Below are 26,643 nucleotides of genomic sequence, written 5' to 3'. Positions count from 1 at the left end.
ACATGGGGACATGGTGGGACGTGGGGAGATGGTGGGACATGGTGGGACATGGGGATGTGGTGGGACGTGGGGAGATGGTGGGACATGGGGATGTGGTGGGACATGGTGGGACATGGGGATGTGGTGGGACATGGGGATGTGGTGGGACGTGGGGAGATGGTGGGACATGGGGATGTGGTGGGACATGGTGGGACATGGGGATGTGGTGGGACATGGGGATGTGGTGGGACGTGGGGACATGGGGACATTGGAACATGGGACATGGTGGGACATGGAGATGTGGTGGGACACGGTGGGACATAGGGACATGGGGACATGAGAACATGGTGAGACATGAGGACATGATGGGACATGAGGTCGTGGAGGGACATGGTGGGACATGGTGGGACATTGGGACATGGTGGGACGTGGGGATGTGGTGGGACATGGGGACATGGTGGGACATGGGGATGTGGTGGGACATGAGGACATGGGGATGTGGTGGGACATGAGGACATGGTGGGACATGGGGATGTGGTGGGACATGGTGGGACATGAGGACATGGTGGGACATGAGGTCATGGAGGGACATGGTGGGACATGAAGACATGGACACATGGTGGGACACAGGGACACTGGAACATGGGACATGGGGACATGGTGGGACATGGGGACATGGTGGGACATGAGGACATGGAGACACGGGGACATGGTGGGACATGGTGGGACATGGTGGGACGTGGTGGGACATGGTGGGACATGGAGAGGACACAGGAACCTCTCCAGCTTGGTGGGGACACCAGGATTGGGTGGGACAGGAGGTGACAGGAGATGCCAGGAGGTGACAGGAGATGCCAGGTGTGACCCAGGTGACCTCCAGGTGACCCCCAGGTGACCCCCAGGTGACCCAGGTGACCCAGGTGACCCCCAGGTGACCCAGGTGACCCCCAGGTGACCTCCAGGTGACCCCCAGATGACCCAGGTGACCCAGGTGACCCCCAGGTGACCTCCAGGTGACCCCCAGGTGACCCAGGTGACCCCCAGGTGACCTCCAGGTGACCCAGGTGACCTCCAGGTGACCTCCAGGTGACCCAGGTGACCTCCAGGTGACCCCCAGGTGACCTCCAGGTGACCCAGGTGACCCAGGTGACCCCCAGGTGACCCCCAGGTGACCCCCAGGTGACCCAGGTGACCCCCAGGTGACCCCCAGGTGACCCAGGTGACCCCCAGGTGACCCCCAGATGACCCAGGTGACCTCCAGGTGACCCAGGTGACCCAGGTGACCTCCAGGTGACCCCCAGGTGACCCCCAGGTGACCCCCAGGTGACCCAGGTGACCTCCAGGTGACCCCCAGGTGACCCAGGTGACCTCCAGGTGACCCCCAGGTGACCCCCAGGTGACCCCCAGGTGACCTCCAGGTGACCCAGGTGACCCAGGTGACCCCCAGGTGACCCCCAGGTGACCCCCAGGTGACCTCCAGGTGACGCACTTGAAGCGCTCGGGCGTGAGGAAGTTGAGGAGGTGGAACAGCTCCTCCAGGTTGTTCTGCAGTGGTGTCCCCGTCAGCAGCAGCTTGTGCTCGATCTTGTACCCGTTGAGGACCCGGAAAAACTGTGGAGACACCAACCCTGAGACACCAAATCCTGGAGGAACCCCCCTGAGATCCCAAATCCACCAGGGAACCCCCCTGAGATCCCAAATCCACCAGGGAACCCCCCTGAGATCCCAAATCCACCAGGGAACCCCCCTGAGATCCCAAATCCACCAGGGAACCCCCCTGAGACCCCAAATCCTGGTGGGACACCAACCCTGAGATCCCAAATCCACCAGGGAACCCCCCTGAGACCCCAAATCCTGGTGGGACACCAACCCTGAGATCCCAAATCCACCAGGGAACCCTCCTGAGATCCCAAATCCACCAGGGAACCCCCCTGAGATCCCAAATCCACCAGGGAACCCCCCTGAGATCCCAAATCCTGGTGGGACACCAACCCTGAGACACCAAATCCACCAGGGAACCCCCCTGAGACCCCAAATCCTGGTGGGACACCAACCCTGAGATCCCAAATCCACCAGGGAACCCCCCTGAGATCCCAAATCCACCAGGGAACCCCCCTGAGATCCCAAATCCTGGTGGGACACCAACCCTGAGACACCAAACCCACCAGGGAACCCCCCTGAGATCCCAAATCCACCAGGGACACCAACCCTGAGATCCCAAATCCACCAGGGAACCCCCCTGAGACCCCAAATCCTGGTGGGACACCAACCCTGAGATCCCAAATCCTGGTGGGACACCAACCCTGAGATCCCAAATCCACCAGGGAACCCCCCTGAGATACCAAATCCACCAGGGAACCCCCCTGAGATCCCAAATCCACCAGGGAACCCCCCTGAGATCCCAAATCCACCAGGGAACCCCCCTGAGATCCCAAATCCTGGTGGGACACCAACCCTGAGATCCCAAATCCACCAGGGAACCCCCCTGAGATCCCAAATCCTGGTGGGACACCAACCCTGAGATCCCAAATCCACCAGGGAACCCCCCTGAGATCCCAAATCCACCAGGGAACCCCCCTGAGATCCCAAATCCACCAGGGAACCCCCCTGAGATCCCAAATCCTGGTGGGACACCAACCCTGAGATCCCAAATCCTGGTGGGACACCAACCCTGAGATCCCAAATCCACCAGGGAACCCCCCTGAGATCCCAAATCCTGCTGGGACACCAACCCTGAGATCCCAAATCCACCAGGGAACCCCCCTGAGATCCCAAATCCTGGTGGGACACCAACCCTGGGACACCAAATCCACCAGGGAACCCCCCTGAGATCCCAAATCCTGGTGGGACACCAACCCTGAGATCCCAAATCCACCAGGGAACCCCCCTGAGATCCCAAATCCCGGAGGAACCCTCCTGAGATCCCAAATCCACCAGGGAACCCCCCTGAGATCCCAAATCCTGGTGGGACACCAACCCTGAGATCCCAAATCCACCAGGGAACCCCCCTGAGATCCCAAATCCTGGTGGGACACCAACCCTGAGATCCCAAATCCACCAGGGAACCCCCCTGAGATCCCAAATCCCGGAGGAACCCTCCTGAGATCCCAAATCCACCAGGGAACCCCCCTGAGATCCCAAATCCTGGTGGGACACCAACCCTGAGATCCCAAATCCACCAGGGAACCCCCCTGAGATCCCAAATCCTGGTGGGACACCAACCCTGAGATCCCAAACCCACCAGGGAACCCCCCTGAGATCCCAAATCCTGGTGGGACACCAACCCTGAGATCCCAAATCCACCAGGGAACCCCCCTGAGATCCCAAATCCACCAGGGAACCCCCCTGAGATCCCAAATCCTGGTGGGACACCCCCTGGGACACCCCTGGGACACCCTCAGACCCCAAAATCAGAGATCTTTGGTTTTTTTGGGTTCCCCTGAGGTTTTTTGGGTTCCTCCGATGTTTTTTGGGTTCCCAGGAGGTTTTTTGGGTTCCCCTGAGGTTTTTTGGGCTCCCCAGGAGGTTTTTTGGGTTTCTCAGAAGGTTCTTTGGGTTCCCCAGGAGATTTTTTGGGTTCCCCTGAGGTTCTTTGGGTTCCCCTGAGGTTCTTTGGGTTCCCCTGAGGTTTTTTGGGTTCCCCTGAGGTTTTTTGGGTTCCCCTGAGGTTTTTTGGGTTCCTCTGAGGTGTTTTGGGTTCCCAGGAGATTTTTTGGGTTCCCCTGAGGTTTTTTGGGTTCCCCTGATGTTTTTTGGGTTCCCCAGGAGGTTTTTTGGGTTCCCCAGGAGGTTTTTTGGGTTCCCCAGGAGATTTTTTGGGTTCCCAGGAGGTTTTTTGGGTTCCCAGGAGGTTTTTTGGGTTCCCAGGAGATTTTTTGGGTTCCCCAGGAGGTTTTTTGGGTTCCCCTGAGGTTTTTTGGGTTCCCTCTGAGATTTTTTGGGTTCCCCAGGAGGTTCTTTGGGTTCCCCCGATGTTTTCTGTTTTCCCCTGAGGTTTCTTGGGCACCCCTGAGGTTTTTTGGGTTCCCCAGGAGGTTTTTTGGGTTCCCCTGAGGTTTTCTGGGTTCCCCCAAGGTTTTTGGGGTTCCCCAGGAGGTTTTTTGGGTTCCTCAAGAGGTTTTTTGGGTTCCCCCGAGGTTTTTTGGGTTCCCCAGGAGATTTTTTGGGTTCCCAGGACATTTTTTGGGTTCCCCAGGAGGTTTTTTGGGTTCCCCAGGAGGTTTTTTGGGTTCCCCAGGAGGTTCTTTGGGTTCCCCCAATGTTTTCTGTTTTCCCCTGAGGTTTTTTGGTTTCCCCTGAGGTTTTTTGGGTTCCCAGGAGGTTTTTTGGCTTCTCAGGAGGTTTTTTGGTCTCCCCAGGAGGTTTTTTGGGTTTCCCAGGAAATTTTTTGGGTTCCCCTGAGATTCTTTGGGTTCCCCAGGAGGTTTTTTAGGTTCCCCTGAGGTTTTTTGGGTTCCCAGGAGATTTTTTGGGTTCCCCTGAGGTTTTTTGGGTTCCCTGAGGTTCTTTGGGTTCCCCTGAGGTTCTTTGGGTTCCCCAGGAGGTTTTTTGGGCTCCCCAGGAGGTTTTTTGGGTTCCCCTGAGATTTTTTGGGTTCCTCAGAAGGTTTTTTGGATTCCCCTGAGATTTTTTGGATTCCCCAGGAGATTTTTTGGGTTCCCCCGAGGTTTTTTGGGTTCCTCTGAGGTGTTTTGGGTTCCCAGGAGATTTTTTGGGTTCCCCTGAGGTTTTTTGGGTTCCCAGGAGGTTTTTTGGGTTCCCCTGAGATTTTTTGGGTTCCCCAGGAGATTCTTTGGGTTCCCCAGGAGGTTCTTTGGGTTCCCCCGAGGTTTTTTGGGTTCCCCTGAGGTTTTTTGGGTTCCCAGGAGGTTTTTTGGGTTCCCCTGAGATTTTTTGGGTTCCCCAGGAGATTCTTTGGGTTCCCCAGGAGGTTTTTTGGGTTCCCCTGAGGTTTTTTGGGTTCCCAGGAGGTTTTTTGGGTTCCTCCGATGTTTTTTTGGTTCCCCAGGAGATTTTTTGGGTTCCCCTGAGGTTCTTTGGGTTCCCCAGGAGGTTTTTTGGGTTCCTTTGAGTTTTTTTGGGTTCCCCTGAGGTTCTTTGGGTTCCCCAGGAGGTTTTTTGGGTTCCCCTGAGGTTTTTTGGGCTCCCCAGGAGGTTTTTTGGGTTCCTCAGAAGGTTTTTGGGTCCCCAGAAGGTTTTTTGGGTCCCCAGAAGGTTTTTTGGGTTCCCCAGGAGGTTTTTTGGGGTCTCCTCACCTTGGACTGGTTGTTTTTGAGGCGGTGAGCCTCGTCCACCACCAGGCAGGCCCAGCGGATGGAGCCCAGCGCGGCCTGGTCGATGGTGATGAGCTCGTAGGACGTGAGGAGCACGTGGAACTTCACCTGAGCCTCGCGCTGTGGGGGGCACCGGGGGGGGCTCAGAGGGGACCCCCTGAGCACACCTGGCACCCCAAAACATGGCAGGACCACGGAAGGTGGAAAAAATCCCACCCAGAACCACAAAATGTGGAAAAAATCCCACCCAGAACCCCAAAATGTGGAAAAAATCCCACCCAGAACCTCCCCAGAACCTCAAAATGTGGAAAAAATCCCACCCAGAACCACAGAACGTGGAAAAAATTCCATCCAGAATCACAAAATGTGGAAAAAATCCCACCCAGAACCTCCCCAGAACCCCAAAAGGTGGAAAAAATCCCACCCAGAACCACAAAATGTGGAGAAATTCCACCCAGAACCACAAAAATGGAAAAAATTCCATCCAGAACCTCAAAATGTTGAAAAAATTCCATCCAGAACCCCAAAATGTGGAAAAATTCAACCCAGAACCACAAAATGTGGAAAAATTCCATCCAGGACCCCAAAATGTGGAAAAATTCAACCCAGAACCACAAAATACGGAAAAAATTCCATCCAGAACCTCAAAATGTGGAAAAAATTCCATCCAGAACCCCAAAATGTGGAAAAAATTCCATCCAGAACCACAAAATATGGAAAAAATTCCATCCAGAACCACGAAATTTGGAGAAAAACCCATCCAGAACCTTCCCAGAACCACAAAATGTGGAAAAATTCCATCCAGAACCACAAAAATGGAAAAAATTCCATCCAGAACCTCGAAATGTGGAAGAAACCTGAGGTGACCCAAATGTCCAGGTGCCACCTCTCATCCCCAGGTGACCCAGGTGCCACCTCCCATTGTCCCTCAGGTGTCCAAGTGCCACCTCCCATTGTCCCCCACCTGTCCAGGTGCCACCTCTCATCCCCAAGGTGCCACCTCCCATTGTCACCCACCTGTCCAAGTGCCACCTCCCATTGTCCCTCACATGTCCCAGGTGCCACCTCTCATCCCCAGGTGACCCAGGTGCCACCTCCCATTGTCCCCCACCTGTCCAAGTGCCACCTCCTATTGTCCCCAAGGTGTCCAAGTGCCACCTCTCATCCCAAGGTGCCACCCCCCATTGTCCCCAAATGTCCAGGTGCCACCTCTCATTCCCAGGTGACCCTGGTGCCACCTCCTGTTGTCCCCCACCTGTCCTGTCCAGGTGCCACCCCCTTGTCTCCAAATGTCCAAGTGCCACCCCCACTGTCCCCCACCTGTCCAGGTGCCACCTCCCATTGTCCCCAAGGTGTCCAAGTGCCACCACCTCTCATCCCATGGTGCCACCTCCCATTGTCCCCCACCTGTCCAAGTGCCACCTCTCATCCCATGGTGCCACCTCCCGTTGTCCCCCACCTGTCCAAGTGCCACCTCCCATTGTCCCCCACCTGTCCAAGTGCCACCCCCCGTTGTCCCCAAGCTGTCCCCGAGGTGTCACCTTCATCTTGAAGGCCTTCTTGCCGCCCTTCATGGCGTTGTCGTCGAAGGAGAACTCGTTCTCGCGGATGATGGCGCGGCTGTCCTTGTCCCCGGTGTAGGTGACAACGTAAAACGCCGGCGCCCACATCTGGAACTCCCGCTCCCAGTTGATGATGGTGGAGAGCGGCGCGCTGACGAGGAACGGGCCCTTGGTGTGGCCCTGGGGGACACTGTGTCACTCTGGGGACACTGGGATGGCCTGGGGACACCCTGGGGACACCCTGGGGACACCCTGGGGACACCCTGGGGACACCCTGGGGACATCTGGAACTCCCGCTCCCAGTTGATGATGGTGGAGAGCGGCGCTGACGAGGAACGGGCCCTTGGTGTGGCCCTGGGGGACACTGTGTCACTCTGGGGACACTGGGATGGCCTGGGGACACCCTGGGGACACCCTGGGGGCACCCTGGGGACACTGAGTCACACTGTGTCACACCCTGGGGACACTGAGTCACACTGTGTTACACTGTGGGGACACCCTGGGGACACTGGGATGGCCTGGGGACACCCTGGGGACACCCTGGGGACACCCTGGGGACACCCTGGGGACACCCTGGGGACATCTGGAACTCCCGCTCCCAGTTGATGATGGTGGAGAGCGGCGCGCTGACGAGGAACGGGCCCTTGGTGTGGCCCTGGGGGACACTGTGTCACTCTGGGGACACTGGGACGGCCTGGGGACACCCTGGGGACACCCTGGGGACACCCTGGGGACACCCTGGGGACACTGAGTCACACTGAGTCACACCCTGGGGACACCCTGGGGACACCCTGGGGACACTGAGTCACACTGTGTCACACCCTGGGGACACTGAGTCACACTGTGTTACACTGTGGGGACACCCTGGGGACACTGAGTCACACTCTGGGGACACTGGGATGGCCTGGGGACACCCTGGGGACACCCTGGGGACACCCTGGGGACACCCTGGGGACACCCTGGGGACATCTGGAACTCCCGCTCCCAGTTGATGATGGTGGAGAGCGGCGCGCTGACGAGGAACGGGCCCTTGGTGTGGCCCTGGGGGACACTGTGTCACTCTGGGGACACTGGGATGGCCTGGGGACACCTTGGGGACACCCTGGGGACACCCTGGGGACACCCTGGGGACACCCTGGGGACACCCTGGGGACACTGAGTCACACTCTGGGGACACTGGGATGGCCTGGGGACAGCCTGGGGACACCCTGGGGACACTGAGTCACATCCTGGGGACACCCTGGGGACACTGGGGACACCCTGGGGACACCCTGGGGACATCTGGAACTCCCGCTCCCAGTTGATGATGGTGGAGAGCGGCGCGCTGACGAGGAACGGGCCCTTGGTGTGGCCCTGGGGGACACTGTGTCACTCTGGGGACATGGGGACACCCTGGGGACACCCTGGGGACACCCTGGGGACACCCTGGGGACATCTGGAACTCCCGCTCCCAGTTGATGATGGTGGAGAGCGGCGCTGACGAGGAACGGGCCCTTGGTGTGGCCCTGGGGGACACTGTGTCACTCTGGGGACATGGGGACACCCTGGGGACACCCTGGGGACACCCTGGGGACACTGAGTCACACCCTGGGGACACTGAGTCACACTGTGTTACAATCTGAGGACACCCTGGGGACACTGAGTCACACCCTGGGGGACACTGTGTCACTCTGGGGACACTGGGATGGCCTGGGGACACCTTGGGGACACCCTGGGGACACCCTGGGGACACTGAGTCACACTGTGTCACACCCTGGGGACACTGGGGACACCCTGGGGACACTGTGTCACTCTGGGGACACTGGGGACACCCTGGGGACACCCTGGGGACACCCTGGGGACACCCTGGGGACACTGAGTCACACTGTGTCACACTCTGGGGACACTGAGTCACACTGTGTTACACTGTGGGGACACCCTGGGGACACTGAGTCACACCCTGGGGACACTGAGTCACACCCTGGGGACACTGGGATGGTCTGGGGACACCCTGGGGACACCCTGGGGACACTGAGTCACACTGTGTCACACCCTGGGGACAGCCTGGGGACACCCTGGGGACACCCAAACCCCCCAGAGATGTCCCCAAACCCCTCAGAGATGTCCCCAACCCCCTCAGAGATGTCCCCAAACCCTCAGAGATGTCCCCAAACCCTCAGAGATGTCCCCAAGCCCCCAGAGATGTCCCCAAGCCCTCAGAGATGTCCCCAACCCCTCAGAGATGTCCCCAACCCCTCACCTCTTTGTATAACGAGTAGAGGAAGACGATGGTCTGGATGGTCTTGCCCAGACCCAGAGATGTCCCCAAGCCCTCAGAGATGTCCCCAAACCCCATGACAGCCCCATGGAGATGTCCCCAAGCCCCATGAAGATGTCCCCAAGCCCCTCAGAGATGTCCCCAAGCCCCTCAGAGATGTCCCCAAGCCCCCAGAGATGTCCCCAAACCCCTCAGAGATGTCCCCAACCCCCTGGGGATGTCCCCAAGCCCTCAGAGATGTCCCCAAGCCTCACCTCCTTGTACAAGGAGTAGAGGAAGACGATGGTCTGGATGGTCTTGCCCAGCCCCTCAGAGATGTCCCCAAGCCCCCAGAGATGTCCCCAAACCCCCTGGAGATGTCCCCAAACCCCAGGACAGCCCCATGGAGATGTCCCCAAACCCCTCAGAGATGTCCCCAAACCCCCTGGAGATGTCCCCAAACCCCTCAGAGATGTCCCCAAGCCCCACCTCTTTGTACAAGGAGTAGAGGAAGACGATGGTCTGGATGGTCTTGCCCAGCCCCAGAGATGTCCCCAAACCCCAGGACAGCCCCATGAGGATGTCCCCAAGCCCCATGAGATGTCCCCAAACCCCCTGGAGATGTCCCCAAACCCCCTGGAGATGTCCCCAACCCTCACCTCCTTGTACAGGGAGTAGAGGAAGACGATGGTCTGGATGGTCTTGCCCAGCCCCAGAGATGTCCCCAAACCCCCTGGAGATGTCCCCAAACCCCATGACAGCCCCATGGAGATGTCCCCAAGCCCTCAGAGATGTCCCCAAGCCCTCAGAGATGTCCCCAACCCCTCAGAGATGTCCCCAACCCTCACCTCCTTGTACAAGGAGTAGAGGAAGACGATGGTCTGGATGGTCTTGCCCAGCCCCAGAGATGTCCCCAACCCCTCAGAGATGTCCCCAAACCCCTCAGAGATGTCCCCAACCCCTCAGAGATGTCCCCAAGCCCCACCTCTTTGTATAACGAGTAGAGGAAGACGATGGTCTGGATGGTCTTGCCCAGCCCCAGAGATGTCCCCAACCCCTCAGAGATGTCCCCAAACCCCTCAGAGATGTCCCCAACCCCTCAGAGATGTCCCCAAGCCCTCACCTCTTTGTATAACGAGTAGAGGAAGACGATGGTCTGGATGGTCTTGCCCAGCCCCAGAGATGTCCCCAAACCCCAGGACAGCCCCATGGGGATGTCCCCAAACCCCTCAGAGATGTCCCCAAACCCCCTGGGGATGTCCCCAAACCCCCTGGGGATGTCCCCAAACCCCTCAGAGATGTCCCCAAACCCCTCAGAGATGTCCCCAACCCCTCAGAGATGTCCCCAACCCCTTAGAGATGTCCCCAAACCCCAGGACAGCCCCCTGGAGATGTCCCCAACCCCTCAGAGATGTCCCCAAACCCCCCGGAGATTTCCCCAACCTCACCTCTTTGTACAAGGAGTAGAGGAAGACGATGGTCTGGATGGTCTTGCCCAGCCCCAGAGATGTCCCCAACCCCTCAGAGATGTCCCCAAGCCCTCAGAGATGTCCCCAAGCCTCACCTCTTTGTACAACGAGTAGAGGAAGACGATGGTCTGGATGGTCTTGCCCAGCCCCAGAGATGTCCCCAAACACCCTGGGGATGTCCCCAAACCCCAGGACAGCCCCATGGAGATGTCCCCAAGCCCCTCAGAGATGTCCCCAACCCCTCAGAGATGTCCCCAAGCCCCACCTCTTTGTATAACGAGTAGAGGAAGACGATGGTCTGGATGGTCTTGCCCAGCCCCAGAGATGTCCCCAACCCCTCAGAGATGTCCCCAACCCCTCAGAGATGTCCCCAACCCCCCAGAGATGTCCCCAACCCTCACCTCCTAGTATAACGAGTAGAGGAAGACGATGGTCTGGATGGTCTTGCCCAGCCCCAGAGATGTCCCCAACCCCCTCAGAGATGTCCCCAAGCCCTCAGAGATGTCCCCAAGCCCCATGAGATGTCCCCAAACCCCAGGACAGCCCCATGGGGATGTCCCCAAACCCCTCAGAGATGTCCCCAAACCCCTCAGAGATGTCCCCAACCCCCCAGAGATGTCCCCAAACCCCCTGGAGATGTCCCCAACCCTCACCTCTTTGTATAACGAGTAGAGGAAGACGATGGTCTGGATGGTCTTGCCCAGCCCCAGAGATGTCCCCAAACCCCAGGACAGCCCCATGGAGATGTCCCCAAGCCCTCAGAGATGTCCCCAAACCCCTCAGAGATGTCCCCAAACCCCCTGGAGATGTCCCCAAGCCCCCAGAGATGTCCCCAAGCCCTCAGAGATGTCCCCAAACCCCCTGGAGATGTCCCCAAACCCCCAGAGATGTCCCCAACCCCTCAGAGATGTCCCCAAACCCCCTGGAGATGTCCCCAAACCCCCTGGAGATGTCCCCAAGCCTCACCTCTTTGTATAACGAGTAGAGGAAGACGATGGTCTGGATGGTCTTGCCCAGCCCCAGGGATGTCCCCAAACCCCTCAGAGATGTCCCCAACCCCTCAGAGATGTCCCCAAGCCCTCAGAGATGTCCCCAACCCTCACCTCCTTGTACAGGGAGTAGAGGAAGACGATGGTCTGGATGGTCTTGCCCAGCCCCAGAGATGTCCCCAACCCCTCAGAGATGTCCCCAAACCCCCTGGGGATGTCCCCAAACCCCAGGACAGCCCCATGGGGATGTCCCCAAGCCCCCAGAGATGTCCCCAAACCCCCTGGAGATGTCCCCAAGCCCCCAGAGATGTCCCCAAGCCCTCAGAGATGTCCCCAAGCCTCACCTCTTTGTATAACGAGTAGAGGAAGACGATGGTCTGGATGGTCTTGCCCAGCCCCAGAGATGTCCCCAAACCCCCCAGAGATGTCCCCAAGCCCTCAGAGATGTCCCCAAGCCCCATGAGATGTCCCCAAACCCCAGGACAGCCCCATGGGGATGTCCCCAAACCCCTCAGAGATGTCCCCAACCCCCCAGAGATGTCCCCAAACCCCCTGGAGATGTCCCCAAGCCTCACCTCTTTGTATAACGAGTAGAGGAAGACGATGGTCTGGATGGTCTTGCCCAGCCCCAGAGATGTCCCCAAACCCCAGGACAGCCCCATGGAGATGTCCCCAAGCCCTCAGAGATGTCCCCAAACCCCTCAGAGATGTCCCCAAGCCCTCAGAGATGTCCCCAAACCCCCTGGAGATGTCCCCAAGCCCCCAGAGATGTCCCCAAGCCCTCAGAGATGTCCCCAAACCCCCTGGAGATGTCCCCAAGCCCCACCTCTTTGTATAACGAGTAGAGGAAGACGATGGTCTGGATGGTCTTGCCCAGCCCCAGGGATGTCCCCAAACCCCTCAGAGATGTCCCCAACCCCTCAGAGATGTCCCCAACCCCTCAGAGATGTCCCCAAGCCCTCAGAGATGTCCCCAACCCTCACCTCCTTGTACAGGGAGTAGAGGAAGACGATGGTCTGGATGGTCTTGCCCAGCCCCAGAGATGTCCCCAAACCCCCCAGAGATGTCCCCAACCCCTCAGAGATGTCCCCAAGCCCTCAGAGATGTCCCCAAGCCCCATGAGATGTCCCCAAGCCCTCAGAGATGTCCCCAAACCCCAGGACAGCCCCATGGGGATGTCCCCAACCCCTCAGAGATGTCCCCAACCCCTCAGAGATGTCCCCAAGCCCCACCTCTTTGTACAAGGAGTAGAGGAAGACGATGGTCTGGATGGTCTTGCCCAGCCCCAGAGATGTCCCCAAACCCCCCAGAGATGTCCCCAACCCCTCAGAGATGTCCCCAAACCCCCGGACAGCCCCATGGAGATGTCCCAAACCCCCAGAGATGTCCCCAAGCCCTCACCTCTTTGTATAACGAGTAGAGGAAGACGATGGTCTGGATGGTCTTGCCCAGCCCCATCTCGTCGGCCAGGATGGTGTCGGTGCTCTGGGCCCACGAGAAGCGCAGCCAGTTCAGCCCCTCCAGCTGGTACAGGTGCAGCGTCCCCCCCGTGGCCGTGATGAAGCGTGGTTGGGTCTCATATTTCACCGTGGGCTAATAAATTAATAATTAATAATTAATAATTAATGATTAATTAAAAATTAATAACATATTTACCGATTAATAACTGTTTAATAGAGATTAATAATGGTCTAATATCCCCCGTGGCCGTGATGAACCTCGGCTGCGTCTCGTACTTCACCGTGGGCTAATAAATTAATAATTATTAATTAATAATTGATCATTAATTAAGAATTAATAGCATATTTATTAATTAATAACTGTTTAATAGACATTAATAATGGTCTAATAGCCCCCCGTGGCCGTGATGAACCTCGGCTGGGTCTCGTACTTCACCGTGGGCTAATAAATTAATAATTAATAATTAATAATTAATGATTAATTAAAAATTAATAACATATTTATTAATTAATGGACTCTAATAATGATTAATAATGGTCTAATAGCCCCCCGTGGCCGTGATGAACCTCGGCTGGGTCTCATACTTCACCGTGGGCTAATAAATTAATCATTAGTAATTAATAATTGATAATTAATTAAGAAATAATAGCGTATTTATTAATTAATAACTGTTTAATAGACATTAATAATGGTCTAATAGCCCCCCATGGCCGTGATGAAGCGCAGCTGCATCTCGTACTTCACCGTGGGCCACGGAATTGATGATTAATAATAAGTAATTAACAATTAACAATTAATTATTAGTAATTAGTAATTAATTAGTAATTAATAATTAGTAATTAATAGCTAATTATCAGCTCACGTCGTTGGTGGGGGAGTCCGGGGGCCCCTCCCCCGGCGTCTCCTTCTTCTTCTTCTTGTAACGACGCGGCTGCGCCGGGTCCTCGCCCATGAACACCTCCCTGGGGACATCGAGGGGACATCAGAGGGGACATCAGGGGGGACATCAGGGGGGACATTGGGGGACATTGGGGACATTGGGGACATTGAGGGGACATTGGGGGGATTGGGGACATTGGGGGACATTGGGGACATTGGGGACATTGGGGACAGTGGGGGGATTGGGGACATTGGGGACATTGAGGGGTTTGGGGACATTGGGGGGTTGGGGACATTGGGGACATTTGGGGACATTGAGGACATTGGGGACATTGGGGACACAGAGGACACGTGGGGACACAGAGGACATTGGGGACATTGGGGACATTGGGGACATTGGGGACATTGGGGACATCGGGGGAGACAGCGGGGACATGTCCTCTGTGTCCCCAAATGTCCCCAAAATGTCCCCAATGTACCCAAGGTCCTCAATGTCCTCAATGTCCCCAATGTCCCCAATGTCCCCAACCCCACCAATGTCCCCAAATGTCCCCGATATCCCCAAGGTCCTCAATGTCCCCAGTGTCCCCCAATGTCCCCAATGTCCTCAATGTCCTCTGTGTCCCCAAGGTCCCAAATGTCCCCAAATGTCCCCGATATCCCCAGTGTCCCCAGTGTCCCCAATGTCCCTTCAATGACCCCATGTCCTCAATGTCCCCACTCCCCTGGATGTCCCCAGTGTCCCCAGTTGTCCCCAGTGTCCCCCAGTGTCCCCAATGTCCCCAATCCCCCGGATGTCCCCAATGTCCCCAGTGTCCCCAGTGTCCCCGATCCCCTGGATGTCCCCAGTGTCCCCAGTGTCCCCCAGTGTCCCCAGTGTCCCCAGACCGGTGTTTCCAGTAGGCCAGCTTGTGCAGGTCGTAGTCGGGGATGGGCATCTCGTCCTCCAGGCCACCCCCAATGTCCCCAATGTCCCCGATCCCCCGGATGTCCCCAGTGTCCCCAGGTGTCCCCCAGTGTCCCCAGTGTCCCCCAGTGTCCCCCAGTGTCCCCAGTGTCCCCCAGGTGTCCCCAGTGTCCCCAGTGTCCCCAGACCGGTGTTTCCAGTAGGCCAGCTTGTGCAGGTCGTAGTCGGGGATGGGCATCTCATCCTCCAGGCCACCCCAATGTCCCCAATGTCCCCAATGTCCCCACTCCCCTGGATGTCCCCAATGTCCCCAGTGTCCCCAATGTCCCCCAGTGTCCCCCAGTGTCCCCCAGTGTCCCCCAGTGTCCCCAGTGTCCCCAGACCGGTGTTTCCAGTAGGCCAGCTTGTGCAGGTCGTAGTCGGGGATGGGCATCTCGTCCTCCAGGCCACCCCAATGTCCCCAATGTCCCCAATGTCCCCAATCCCCTGGATGCCCCCAATGTCCCCAATGTCCCCAGGTGTCCCCCAGTGTCCCCCAGTGTCCCCAGTGTCCCCAGACCGGTGTTTCCAGTAGGCCAGCTTGTGCAGGTCGTAGTCGGGGATGGGCATCTCGTCCTCCAGGCCACCCCCAATGTCCCCAATGTCCCCAATGTCCCCACTCCCCTGGATGTCCCCAGTGTCCCCCGGTGTCCCCAGTGTCCCCCAGTGTCCCCAGTGTCCCCAGTGTCCCCAGACCGGTGTTTCCAGTAGGCCAGCTTGTGCAGGTCGTAGTCGGGGATGGGCATCTCGTCCTCCAGGCCACCCCAATGTCCCCAATGTCCCCAATGTCCCCACTCCCCTGGATGTCCCCAATGTCCCCCAGTGTCCCCCAGTGTCCCCAATGTCCCCAGTGTCCCCCAGTGTCCCCAGTGTCCCCAGACCGGTGTTTCCAGTAGGCCAGCTTGTGCAGGTCGTAGTCGGGGATGGGCATCTCGTCCTCCAGGCCACCCCCAATGTCCCCAATGTCCCCAATGTCCCCACTCCCCTGGATGTCCCCAGTGTCCCCAATCCCCTGGATGTCCCCGATGTCCCCAGTGTCCCCAGTGTCCCCCAGTGTCCCCAGATGTCCCCAGTGTCCCCCAGTGTCCCCAATCCCCTGGATGTCCCCAGTGTCCCCAGTGTCCCCAGACCGGTGTTTCCAGTAGGCCAGCTTGTGCAGGTCGTAGTCGGGGATGGGCATCTCGTCCTCCAGGCCACCCCAATGTCCCCAATGTCCCCAATCCCCCGGATGTCCCCAATGTCCCCAGATGTCCCCCAGTGTCCCCAGTGTCCCCCAGTGTCCCCCAGTGTCCCCCAGTGTCCCCAGTGTCCCCAGACCGGTGTTTCCAGTAGGCCAGCTTGTGCAGGTCGTAGTCGGGGATGGGCATCTCGTCCTCCAGGCCACCCCCAATGTCCCCAGTGTCCCCAATGTCCCCAATCCCCCGGATGTCCCCAATGTCCCCAGGTGTCCCCCAGTGTCCCCAGTGTCCCCAGACCGGTGTTTCCAGTAGGCCAGCTTGTGCAGGTCGTAGTCGGGGATGGGCATCTCGTCCTCCTCCCAGGTGGCCTGGTCGTAGGGCAGGTCCCTCCACTTGACCAGGTAATGGTACTGTCCCTTGCGGTCCACGCTGCGAGGGGACAGAGTGTCACTGAGGGGACATTGGGGACATTGGGGACATCGGGGGGATTGGGGACATTGGGGACATTGGGGACATCGGGGACATTGGGGGGATTGGGGACATTGGGGATATTGGGGACATTGGGGACATCGGGGACATTGGGGACATTGGGGACATTGGGGGATGTGGGGACATTGGGGACATTGGGGGATAATGGTAATGGTACTGTCCCTTACGGTCCACGCTGCGAGGGGACAGAGTGTCACCGAGGGGACATCGGGGACAGCCAGGGGACATTGGGGACATTGGGGGGATTGGGGACATTGGGGGCATTGGGGACATGGGGGACACTGGGGACATTGGGGACATTGGGGGACATTGGGGACATTGGGGACATTGGGGACATTGGGGACATCAGGGACATTGGGGACACTGGGGACATTGGGGGACGTGGGGACAGTGGGAACCCCAGGGACATGGGGGTCCCCAGGAATTCAGGGATGTCCCGGGGATTTGGGGAGGGGTCCCTGAGGATTTGGGGGTGTCCCCAGGACCTGGGGGTGTCCCCAGGAATTTGTGGTGTCCCCAGGGATTTGGGGGGTCTGGGGTGGTCCTCAGGGATTTGGGGAGGGGTCCCTGAGGATTTTGGGGTGTCCCCAGGAACACAGGGGGGTCCCCAGGAGGATTTGAGGGTGGTACCCAGGGATTTGGGGTGGTACCCAGGGATTTGGGGGGTCTGGGGTGGTCCTCAGGGATTTGGGGAGGGGTCCCTGAGGATTTTGGGGTGTCCCCAGGAATTTGGGGTGTCCCCAGGAATTTGGGGGGGGTCCCCAGGAACTCAGGGATGTCCCGGGGATTTGGGGGAGTCCCTGAGGATTTGGGGGTGTCCCCAGGACTTTGGGGTGTCCCCAGGGATTTGGGGGGTCCGGGGTGGTCCCCAGGGATTCAGGGATGTCCCCCTGAGGATTTGGGGGTGTCCCCAGGAATTTGGGGTGTCCCCTGGGATTTGGGGGGTCCGGGGTGATCCCCAGGAACTCAGGGATGTCCCGGGGATTTGGGGAGGGGTCCCTGAGGATTTGGGGGTGTCCCCAGGAATTTGGGGTGGTACCCAGGGATTTGGGGGGGGGTCCTCAGGGATTCAGGGATGTCCCGGGGATTTGGGGAGGGGTCCCTGAGGATTTTGGGGTGTCCCCAGGAATTTGGGGTGTCCCCAGGGATTTGGGGGGGGGTCCCCAGCAATTCAGGGGGTCCCCAGGGATTTGGGGGGTCCAGGGTGGTCCTCAGGGATTCAGGGGTGTCCCCAGGAATTCAGGGGTGTCCCCAGGATTTTGGGGGTGTCCCCAGGACTTTGGGGTGCCCCCACCTGTGGTTGATGATGCGGTGCACCGTCATCCACTCGGGTTTGATGCCGTAGCGGTAGAAGCGCTCCTCCATCCCCCCAAAAAGGGGGTCCCCCCCTGCCCCCCTCTTCTCGCTCTTGGGGTCGTCGTCCCCGGAGCCGTAATCCAGGGGAGGGGGCTCGTCCATGTCGTTCTTGCGCTGGTAGTTCCGGTACATCACCAGGTGGAAGATCTCCAGCTGCACCCCAAAACACAGGAGACACCCCAAAAGTTAGAGGGGACACCCCAGAGTTAGAGGGGAGCACCCCAAAGTTAGAGAGGGAACCCCAGAGTTAGAGGGGGAACCCCAAAGTTAAAGGGGGAACCCCCAGAGTTAAAAGGAGAATCCCAAAGTTACAAGGAATCACCCCAAAATTAAAGAGAGCATCCCAAAGTTAAAGGAAATCACCCTAAAATTAAAGGAAATCACCCCAAAATTAAAGGAAATCACCCCCAAGGTTAGAGGGGGAACCCCAAAATTAGAGGAAATCACCCCCAAATTAAAGGGGACACCCCAAAGTTAAAGGGGGAACCCCCAGAGTTAAAAGGAGAATCCCAAAGTTACAAGGAATCACCCCAAAATTAAAGAGAGCATCCCAAAGTTAAAGGAAATCACCCTAAAATTAAAGGGAATCACCCCAAAATCAGAGGGAATTACCCCAAAATTAAAGGAAATCAGCCTGAAATTAAAGGAAATCACCCCAAAATTAAAGGGAATCACCCCAAAGTTAAAGGGGGAACCCCAAAATTAAAGAGAGCATCCCAAAGTTAAAGGGGAGAGTCCCAAAATCAGAGGAAATTACCCCAAAAATTAATGGAAATTACCCCAAAAATTAATGGAAATTACCCCAAAATTAAAGGGAATCACCCCAAAATTAAAGGAAATTACCCCAAAATTAATGGAAATTACCCCAAAATTAAAGGGAATCACCCCAAAATTAATGGAAATTACCCCAAAATTAAAGGGAATCACCCCAAAATTAAAGGGAATCACCCCAAAATTAATGGAAATCACCCCAAAGTTAAAGGAAATCACCCCAAAATTAGAGGGGAGCACCTCAAAGTTGAGCCCCCCCAGATTTTGGGGTATTTCCTCAGGTTTTTGGGATTATTTTTAGGTCATTTTGGGGGAATTTTGGGGTAATTTTTGGGGTTATTTTTGGGTTATTTTGGGGTAATTTTGGGTTGTTTTGGGGTAATTTTGGGTTGTTTTGGGGTAATTTTGGGTTATTTTGGGGTCATTTTGGGGTCATTTTGGGGTAAATTTGGGTTATTTTGGGGGATATTTTGGGGTAATTTTGGGGTTATTTTTGGGGTTAATTTTGGGGTTATTTTTGGAGTTATTTTTGGGGTAATTTTGGGGTAATTTTGGGGTAATTTTGGGTTATTTTGGGGTAATTTTGGGTTATTTTGGGGTAATTTTGGGGTAATTTTAGGGTTATTTTTGGGGTAAGTTTGGGTTATTTTTGAGGTTAATTTTGGGGTAATTTTGGGTTATTTTGGGGTAATTTTGGGGTAATTTTGGGGTTATTTTTGGGTAATTTTTGGTGTTAATTTGGGATCATTTTGGGGTTGATTTTGGGGTTATTTTTGGGATTATTTTGGGTTATTTTTGGTTTATTTTTGGAGTTATTCTTGTGATTATTTTGGGATTATTTCGGGGTAATTTTGGGGTTAATTTTGGGGTTATTTGGGGTAATTTTGGGGGTTATTTTTTGGTTAATTTTGGGTTATTTTTGGGATTAATTTTGGGTTTTTTGGGGATATTTTGAGATTATTTTGAGGTTATTTTGGGGGTTATTTTGGGGTAATTTGGAGTTATTTTGGGTTATTTTGGGGTCATTTTGGGCTTATTTTTGGGGTTAATTTTGGGTTTTTTGGGGGTAATTTGGGGTAATTTTTGGGGTTATTTCTGGGGTTAATTTTGGGTTTTTTGGGTTATTTTTGAGTTATTTTTGGGGTTATTCTGGGGTAATTTTGGGTTTTTCTTAGGGTAATTTGGGGTTATTTCTGGGGTAATTTGGGGTTGATTTTGGGGTTAATTTGGGTGTTTTTGGGGCCGTACCTGCAGCTCTTTGATCCAGGAGCAGTGCCAGTAGGACAGCCCCACCCACTTGACGAAGAACTCTCGCTCCGATCGTCCCTGCAGGGCCTGGGGGGGCCCCTCCTGGGCTTGGGGGGTCCCCGGGGGGGCCACGGGGGCGGGGGGCTCCCCCCAACGCCAGTAGAGGATCTTCTGCACCCTCCCCTTCAGCACCGGGCACTGCGGGGACAGCAGGGGACATTTGGGGACATTGGGGACATTGGGGGGATTGGGGACATTGGGGACATTGGGGGACATTGGGGACATTGGGGGGTTTGGGGAAATTGGGGGGATTGGGGACATTGGGGGGATTGGGGACATTGGGGACATTTGGGGGACTGGGGGGATTTGGGACATTGGGGGGATTGGGGGGACATTGGGGACATTTGGGGACATTGGGGACATTGGGGACATTGGGAACATTTGGGGACATTGGGGACATTGGGGACATTGGGGAATTGGGGGGGATTGGGGACATTGAGGGGACATTGGGGACATTGGGGACATTTGGGGACATTGGGGACATTGGGGGGATTGGGGGACAATGGGGGGATTGGGGACATTGGGGACATTGGGGACATTTGGGGACATTTGAGGACATTTGGGGACATTGGGGACATTGGGGGGATTGGGGACATTGGGGACATTGGGGGGATTTGGGAACAAGTGTCCCCAATGTCCCCAGGGTGTCCCCAGGGTGTCCCCAGAGTGTCCCCAAGGTGTCCCCAATGTCCCCAGGGTGTCCCAAACGTCCCCAAGGTGTCCCCAGGGTGTCCCAAATGTCCCCAAGGTGTCCCCAGGGGGACCTCGGGCAGGGGCGGGTTGAGGCAGTGGATGTGGTAGGAGGACACGCAGTGTCCCCAATGTCCCCAGGGTGTCCCCAATGTCCCCAAGGTGTCCCCAGGTGTCCCCAGGGTGTCCCCACGCACCGTGCAGCGGGGACAGAGCCACTCCCCGTTGGGGACCTCGGGCAGGGGCGGGTTGAGGCAGTGGATGTGGTAGGAGGACACGCAGTGTCCCCAGGGTGTCCCCATGTCCCCAGGGTGTCCCCAATGTCCCCAGGGTGTCCCCAGGGTGTCCCCAGGGTGTCCCAAATGTCCCCAAGGTGTCCCCAGGTGGACCTCGGGCAGGGGCGGGTTGAGGCAGTGGATGTGGTAGGAGGACACGCAGCGTCCCCATGTCCCCAGGGTGTCCCCAGGGTGTCCCCAGGGTGTCCCCAGGGTGTCCCCAATGTCCCCAGGGTGTCCCCAGGGTGTCCCCACGCACCGTGCAGCGGGGACAGAGCCACTCCCCGTTGGGGACCTCGGGCAGGGGCGGGTTGAGGCAGTGGATGTGGTAGGAGGACACGCAGTGTCCCCATGTCCCCAATGTCCCCAGGGTGTCCCCAAGGTGTCCCCAGGGTGTCCCCAGGGTGTCCCCACGCACCGTGCAGCGGGGACAGAGCCACTCCCCGTTGGGGACCTCGGGCAGGGGCGGGTTGAGGCAGTGGATGTGGTAGGAGGACACGCAGTGTCCCCAATGTCCCCAGGGTGTCCCCAATGTCCCCAGGGTGTCCCCAATGTCCCCAGGGTGTCCCCAGGGTGTCCCCAGGGTGTCCCCAGGGTGTCCCCAATGTCCCCAGGGTGTCCCCAGGGTGTCCCCACGCACCGTGCAGCGGGGACAGAGCCACTCCCCGTTGGGGACCTCGGGCAGGGGCGGGTTGAGGCAGTGGATGTGGTAGGAGGACACGGAGTGTCCCCATGTCCCCAAGGTGTCCCCAGGGTGTCCCCAATGTCCCCAGGGTGTCCCCAGGGTGTCCCCAGGGTGTCCCCAATGTCCCCAGGGTGTCCCCAGGGTGTCCCCACGCACCGTGCAGCGGGGACAGAGCCACTCCCCGTTGGGGACCTCGGGCAGGGGCGGGTTGAGGCAGTGGATGTGGTAGGAGGACACGCAGGCGTCGCAGCACAGCAGTTCCCCGCCGTCCTTGCACACCCGGCAATATTCCATGTGGTCGTCTTCCTCCTCCTTCTCACCCTCCTCCTCCTCCTCTTCCTCCTCCTCCTCCTCCTCCTTGGCCTCCCACTGAACGCCTTCCTTCTCCTGGGGAGGGAGAGAGGGGTCACGAGGAGATGGGACAACCCAGGAATGATCCTGGGGGCACAAAGTGACACAAAAGTGACACAAAAGTGACACAAAAATGACCCAAAAGTGATCCTGGGGGCACAAAGTGACCCAAAAGTGACCCAAAAATGATCCTGGGGGCACAAAGTGACACAAAAGTGACACAAAAGTGACCCAAAAATGACCCAAAAATGATCCTGGGGACCACAAAGTGACCCAAAAGTGACCCAAAAGTGACCCAAAAGTGACCCAAAAATGATCCTGGGGACCACAAAGTGACCCAAAAATGACCCCAAACTGACCTAAAAATGAACCAAAAATGACCCAAAACTGACCCAAAAATGACCCTGGGGACACAAAGTGACCCAAAAGTGACACAAAAGTGACCCAAAAGTGATCCTGGGGACCACAAAGTGACCCAAAAGTGACCCAAAAGTGACCCAAAAATGACCCAAAAGTGACACAAAAATGACCCTGGGGACCACAAAGTGACCCAAAAATGACACAAAAATGACCCAAAAGTGACCTAAAAATGAACCAAAAATGACCCAAAACTGGCCCAGAAATGACCAAAACTGGCCCAAAACTGACCCAAAACTGACCCAAAGATGACCCTGGGACACCCAAAACTGACCCTGGGGAGCACAAAGTGACCCAAAACTGACCCTGGGGACACAAAGTGACCCAAAACTGACCCTGGGGACACAAAGTGACCCAAAACTGACCCTGGAGATCCCAAAACTGACCCAAAACTGACCCAAAACTGACCCTGGAGATCCCAAAGTGACCCAAAAGTGACCCTGGAGATCCCAAAACTGACCCAAAACTGACCCAAAACTGACCCAAAAATGACCCTGGGGACACCCAAAGTGCCAGGAAATGGACCCAAGGGAGTCCTGGGACGTCCCCAGTGCCCCCCAGTGCCCCCAAACCCCATCCCAGTGACCCCAAACCCCATCCCAGTGACCCCAAACCCCATCCCAGTGACTCCCAGTGACTCCCAGTGACTCCCAGTGCTCCCAGTGCCCCCAAACCCCATCCCAGTGACTCCAAACCCCATCCCAGTGCCCCCAAACCCCATCCCAGTGACCCCAAACCCCATCCCAGTCACCCCAAACCCCATCCCAGTGACTCCCAGTGACTCCCAGTGACTCCCAGTGACCCCAAACCCCATCCCAGTGACTCCCAGTGCCCTCCCAGTGCTCCCAGTACCCCCAGCCCCCCAAACTCACGCAGTGGGGGCAGCTCCAGCGCCCCTCAGGGGTGTGGTCCAGTGCCCCCAAACCCCATCCCAGTGACCCCAAACCCCATCCCAGTGACTTCCAGTGCCCCCCAGTGACTCCCAGTGACTCCCAGTGCTCCCAGTTCCCCCAAACCCCAAACTCACGCAGTGGGGGCAGCTCCAGCGGCCCTCAGGTGCCCGGTCCAGCTCGGGGTCCAGGCACACCAGTGCCCCCAAACCCCATCCCAGTGACCCCAAACCCCATCCCAGTGACTCCCAGTGCCCTCCCAGTGACTCCCAGTGCCCCCAGTACCCCCAAACCCCAAACTCACGCAGTGGGGGCAGCTCCAGCGGCCCTCAGGTGCCCGGTCCAGCTCGGGGTCCAGGCACACCAGTGACCCCAGTGACCCCAAACCCCATCCCAGTGACCCCAAACCCCATCCCAGTGACTCCCAGTGACTCCCAGTGACTCCCAGTGCTCCCAGTACCCCCCAGCCCCCCGACTCACACAGTGGGGGCAGCTCCAGCGGCCCTCAGGGGCCCGGTCCAGCTCAGGGTCCAGGCACACCAGTGACCCCAAACCCCATCCCAGTCACCCCAAACCCCATCCCAGTGACTCCCAGTGACTCCCAGTGACTCCCAGTGCTCCCAGTACCCCCAAACCCCAAACTCACGCAGTGGGGGCAGCTCCAGCGCCCCTCAGGGGCCCGGTCCAGCTCGGGGTCCAGGCACACCAGTGACCCCAGTGACCCCCAAACCCCATCCCAGTGACCCCAAACCCCATCCCAGTGACTCCCAGTGACTCCCAGTGACTCCCAGTGCTCCCAGTACCCCCAGCCCCCCTGACTCACGCAGTGGGGGCAGCTCCAGCGGCCCTCAGGGGCGTGGTCCAGTGCCCCCAAACCCCATCCCAGTGACCCCAAACCCCATCCCAGTGACCCCAAACCCCATCCCAGTGACCCCAAATCCCATCCCAGTGACTCCCAGTGACTCCCAGTGCTCCCAGTACCCCCAGCCCCCCAAACTCACGCAGTGGGGGCAGCTCCAGTGGCCCTCAGGTGCCCGGTCCAGCTCGGGGTCCAGGCACACCAGTGACCCCAGTGACCCCAAACCCCATCCCAGTGACCCCAAACCCCATCCCAGTGACTCCCAGTGCCCTCCCAGTGACTCCCAGTGCTCCCAGTACCCCCAAACCCCCAAACTCACGCAGTGGGGGCAGCTCCAGCGCCCCTCAGGGGTGTGGTCCAGTGCCCCCAAACCCCATCCCAGTCACCCCAAACCCCATCCCAGTGACTCCCAGTGACTCCCAGTGCCCTCCCAGTGACTCCCAGTGTCCCCCAGTGACTCCCAGTGCTCCCAGTACCCCCAAACCCCAAACTCACACAGTGGGGGCAGCTCCAGCGGCCCTCAGGGGCGTGGTCCGGTGCCCCCAAACCCCATCCCAGTGACCCCAAACCCCATCCCAGTGACTCCCAGTGACTCCCAGTGACTCCCAGTGACTCCCAGTGCCCTCCCAGTGACTCCCAGTGCTCCCAGTACCCCCCAGCCCCCCGACTCACGCAGTGGGGGCAGCTCCAGCGGCCCTCAGGTGCCCGGTCCAGCTCGGGGTCCAGGCACACCAGTGACCCCAGTGCCCCCAAACCCCATCCCAGTGACCCCAAACCCCATCCCAGTGCCCTCCCAGTGACTCCCAGTGCTCCCAGTTCCCCCAAACCCCAAACTCACACAGTGGGGGCAGCTCCAGCGGCCCTCAGGTGCCCGGTCCAGCTCGGGGTCCAGGCACACCAGGTGATAGGCTCGGGGACAGGTGTCACACAGGATGATCTCCCCGCCCTGCTGGCACACCTCGCAGTAGTCCTGGTGGTCGGTCTCGTAGCCATCACCTTCCTCCTCGGGACCTGGGCCTGGGGACATCGTTGGGGACATTGGGGACAGCAGGGGACATTGGGGACATTGGGGGGATTGAGGACATTGGGGACATTGGGGACATTGAGGGGATTGGGGACATTGGGGACATTGAGGGGATTGGGGACATTGGGGGGATTGGGGACATTGGGAGGATTGGGGACATTGGGGACATTGGGGACACTGGGGACATTGGGGACATTGGGGTCACCAGGGGGTCACCATGGGGACAGGGGGACACTGGGGACACTGGGGATGGGGACATTAGGGACCGGGGGACCCTGGGGATGGGGACAGGACTGGGGACACCAGGGACAGATTTGGGACACTTGGGGACACTTGGGGACACTTGGGGACACTCAGGGGACACTTGGGGACACTTGGGGACACTTGGGGACACTCAGGGACACTTGGGGACACTCAGGGACACTCGGGGACACTTGGGGACACTTGGGGACACTTGGGGACACTTGGGGACACTCAGGGACACTTGGGGACACTTGGGGACACTCACCCTTCTTCTTCTTGCGCCCGGGGCGGCCCCGTTTGAGTTTCTTGAGGCGCGTGCTGGGGTCGGGGCGGGGGGCGGCCCCCAAAACCCCCCCGGGGCTCTCGGCCTCCGACTCCTCCTCAGCCTCACCGGCGTCCTCGCTCTGCACGGGGACATCGGGGACATTGGGGACATTGGGGACATTGGGGACATTGGGGACATTGAGGGGACATTGGGGGGATTGGGGACATCGGGGGGATTGGGGACATTGGGGACATTGGGGACATTGGGGACATTGAGGGGACATTGGGGGGACATTGGGGACAGTGGGGGGATTGGGGACATTGGGGACATTGGGGACATTGGGGACATTGGGGACATTGGGGGGACATTGGGGGGACATTGGGGACATTGAGGACATTTGGGGACATTGGGGACATTGGGGACATTGGGGGGACATTGGGGACATTGGGGACATTGGGGGGATTGGGGGGGATTGGGGACATTGGGGGGATTGGGGACATTGAGGACATTTGGGGACATTGGGGACATTGGGGACATTGAGGGGTTTGGGGACATTGGGGGGTTGGGGACATTGGGGACATTGGGGACATTGGGGACATTGGGGGACATTGGGGACATTGGGGACATCGGGGACATTGGGGACATTGGGGACATTGGGGACATTGGGGACATTGGGGGGATTGGGGACATCGGGGACATTGAGGGGACATTGGGGACAGGAGGTGACCACCAGGGGACATCAAGGCCAAGTGTCCCACACCATGTGCCCGTCCTCAGTGTCCCTGTCCCCAAATGTCCCCAATGTCCCCAATGTCCCCAATGTTCCCAATCCCCCCAATGTCCCCAAATGTCCCCAATGTCCCCAATGTCCCCAAATGTCCCCAATCCCCCCAATGTCCCCAATGTCCCCAATGTCCCCCAATCCCCCCCAATCCCCCCAATGTCCCCAATGTCCCCAATGTCCCCAATCCCCCCAATGTCCCCAATGTCCCCAATCCCCCCGATGTCCCCAATCCCCCCAATGTCCCCAAATGTCCCCAATGTCCCC

The 26,643-nt window shown here is 57.8% G+C and overlaps 1 protein-coding gene across 1 annotated transcript in view; it reads right to left on the bottom strand.

The window, feature by feature from the left end:
* CHD3 (chromodomain helicase DNA binding protein 3) overlaps positions 1-26,643 on the bottom strand; it is a 100,396-nt gene that overhangs the window by 51,190 nt on the left and 22,563 nt on the right. The window contains 11 exon segments of the mRNA XM_058828490.1: positions 1,469-1,590; positions 5,235-5,372; positions 6,794-6,994; positions 12,910-13,101; positions 13,832-13,931; positions 16,270-16,401; positions 17,756-17,970; positions 19,837-20,034; positions 21,703-21,933; positions 24,902-25,080; positions 25,596-25,734. Coding sequence (XP_058684473.1) covers positions 1,469-1,590; positions 5,235-5,372; positions 6,794-6,994; positions 12,910-13,101; positions 13,832-13,931; positions 16,270-16,401; positions 17,756-17,970; positions 19,837-20,034; positions 21,703-21,933; positions 24,902-25,080; positions 25,596-25,734 — 1,847 coding nt within the window.

The sequence above is a fragment of the Poecile atricapillus genome (genome assembly GCF_030490865.1).
Source record: "Poecile atricapillus isolate bPoeAtr1 chromosome 36 unlocalized genomic scaffold, bPoeAtr1.hap1 SUPER_36_unloc_3, whole genome shotgun sequence".
Classification (NCBI taxonomy): Eukaryota; Metazoa; Chordata; class Aves; order Passeriformes; family Paridae; genus Poecile; species Poecile atricapillus.
This window is presented reverse-complemented; position numbering and strand designations above follow the sequence as displayed.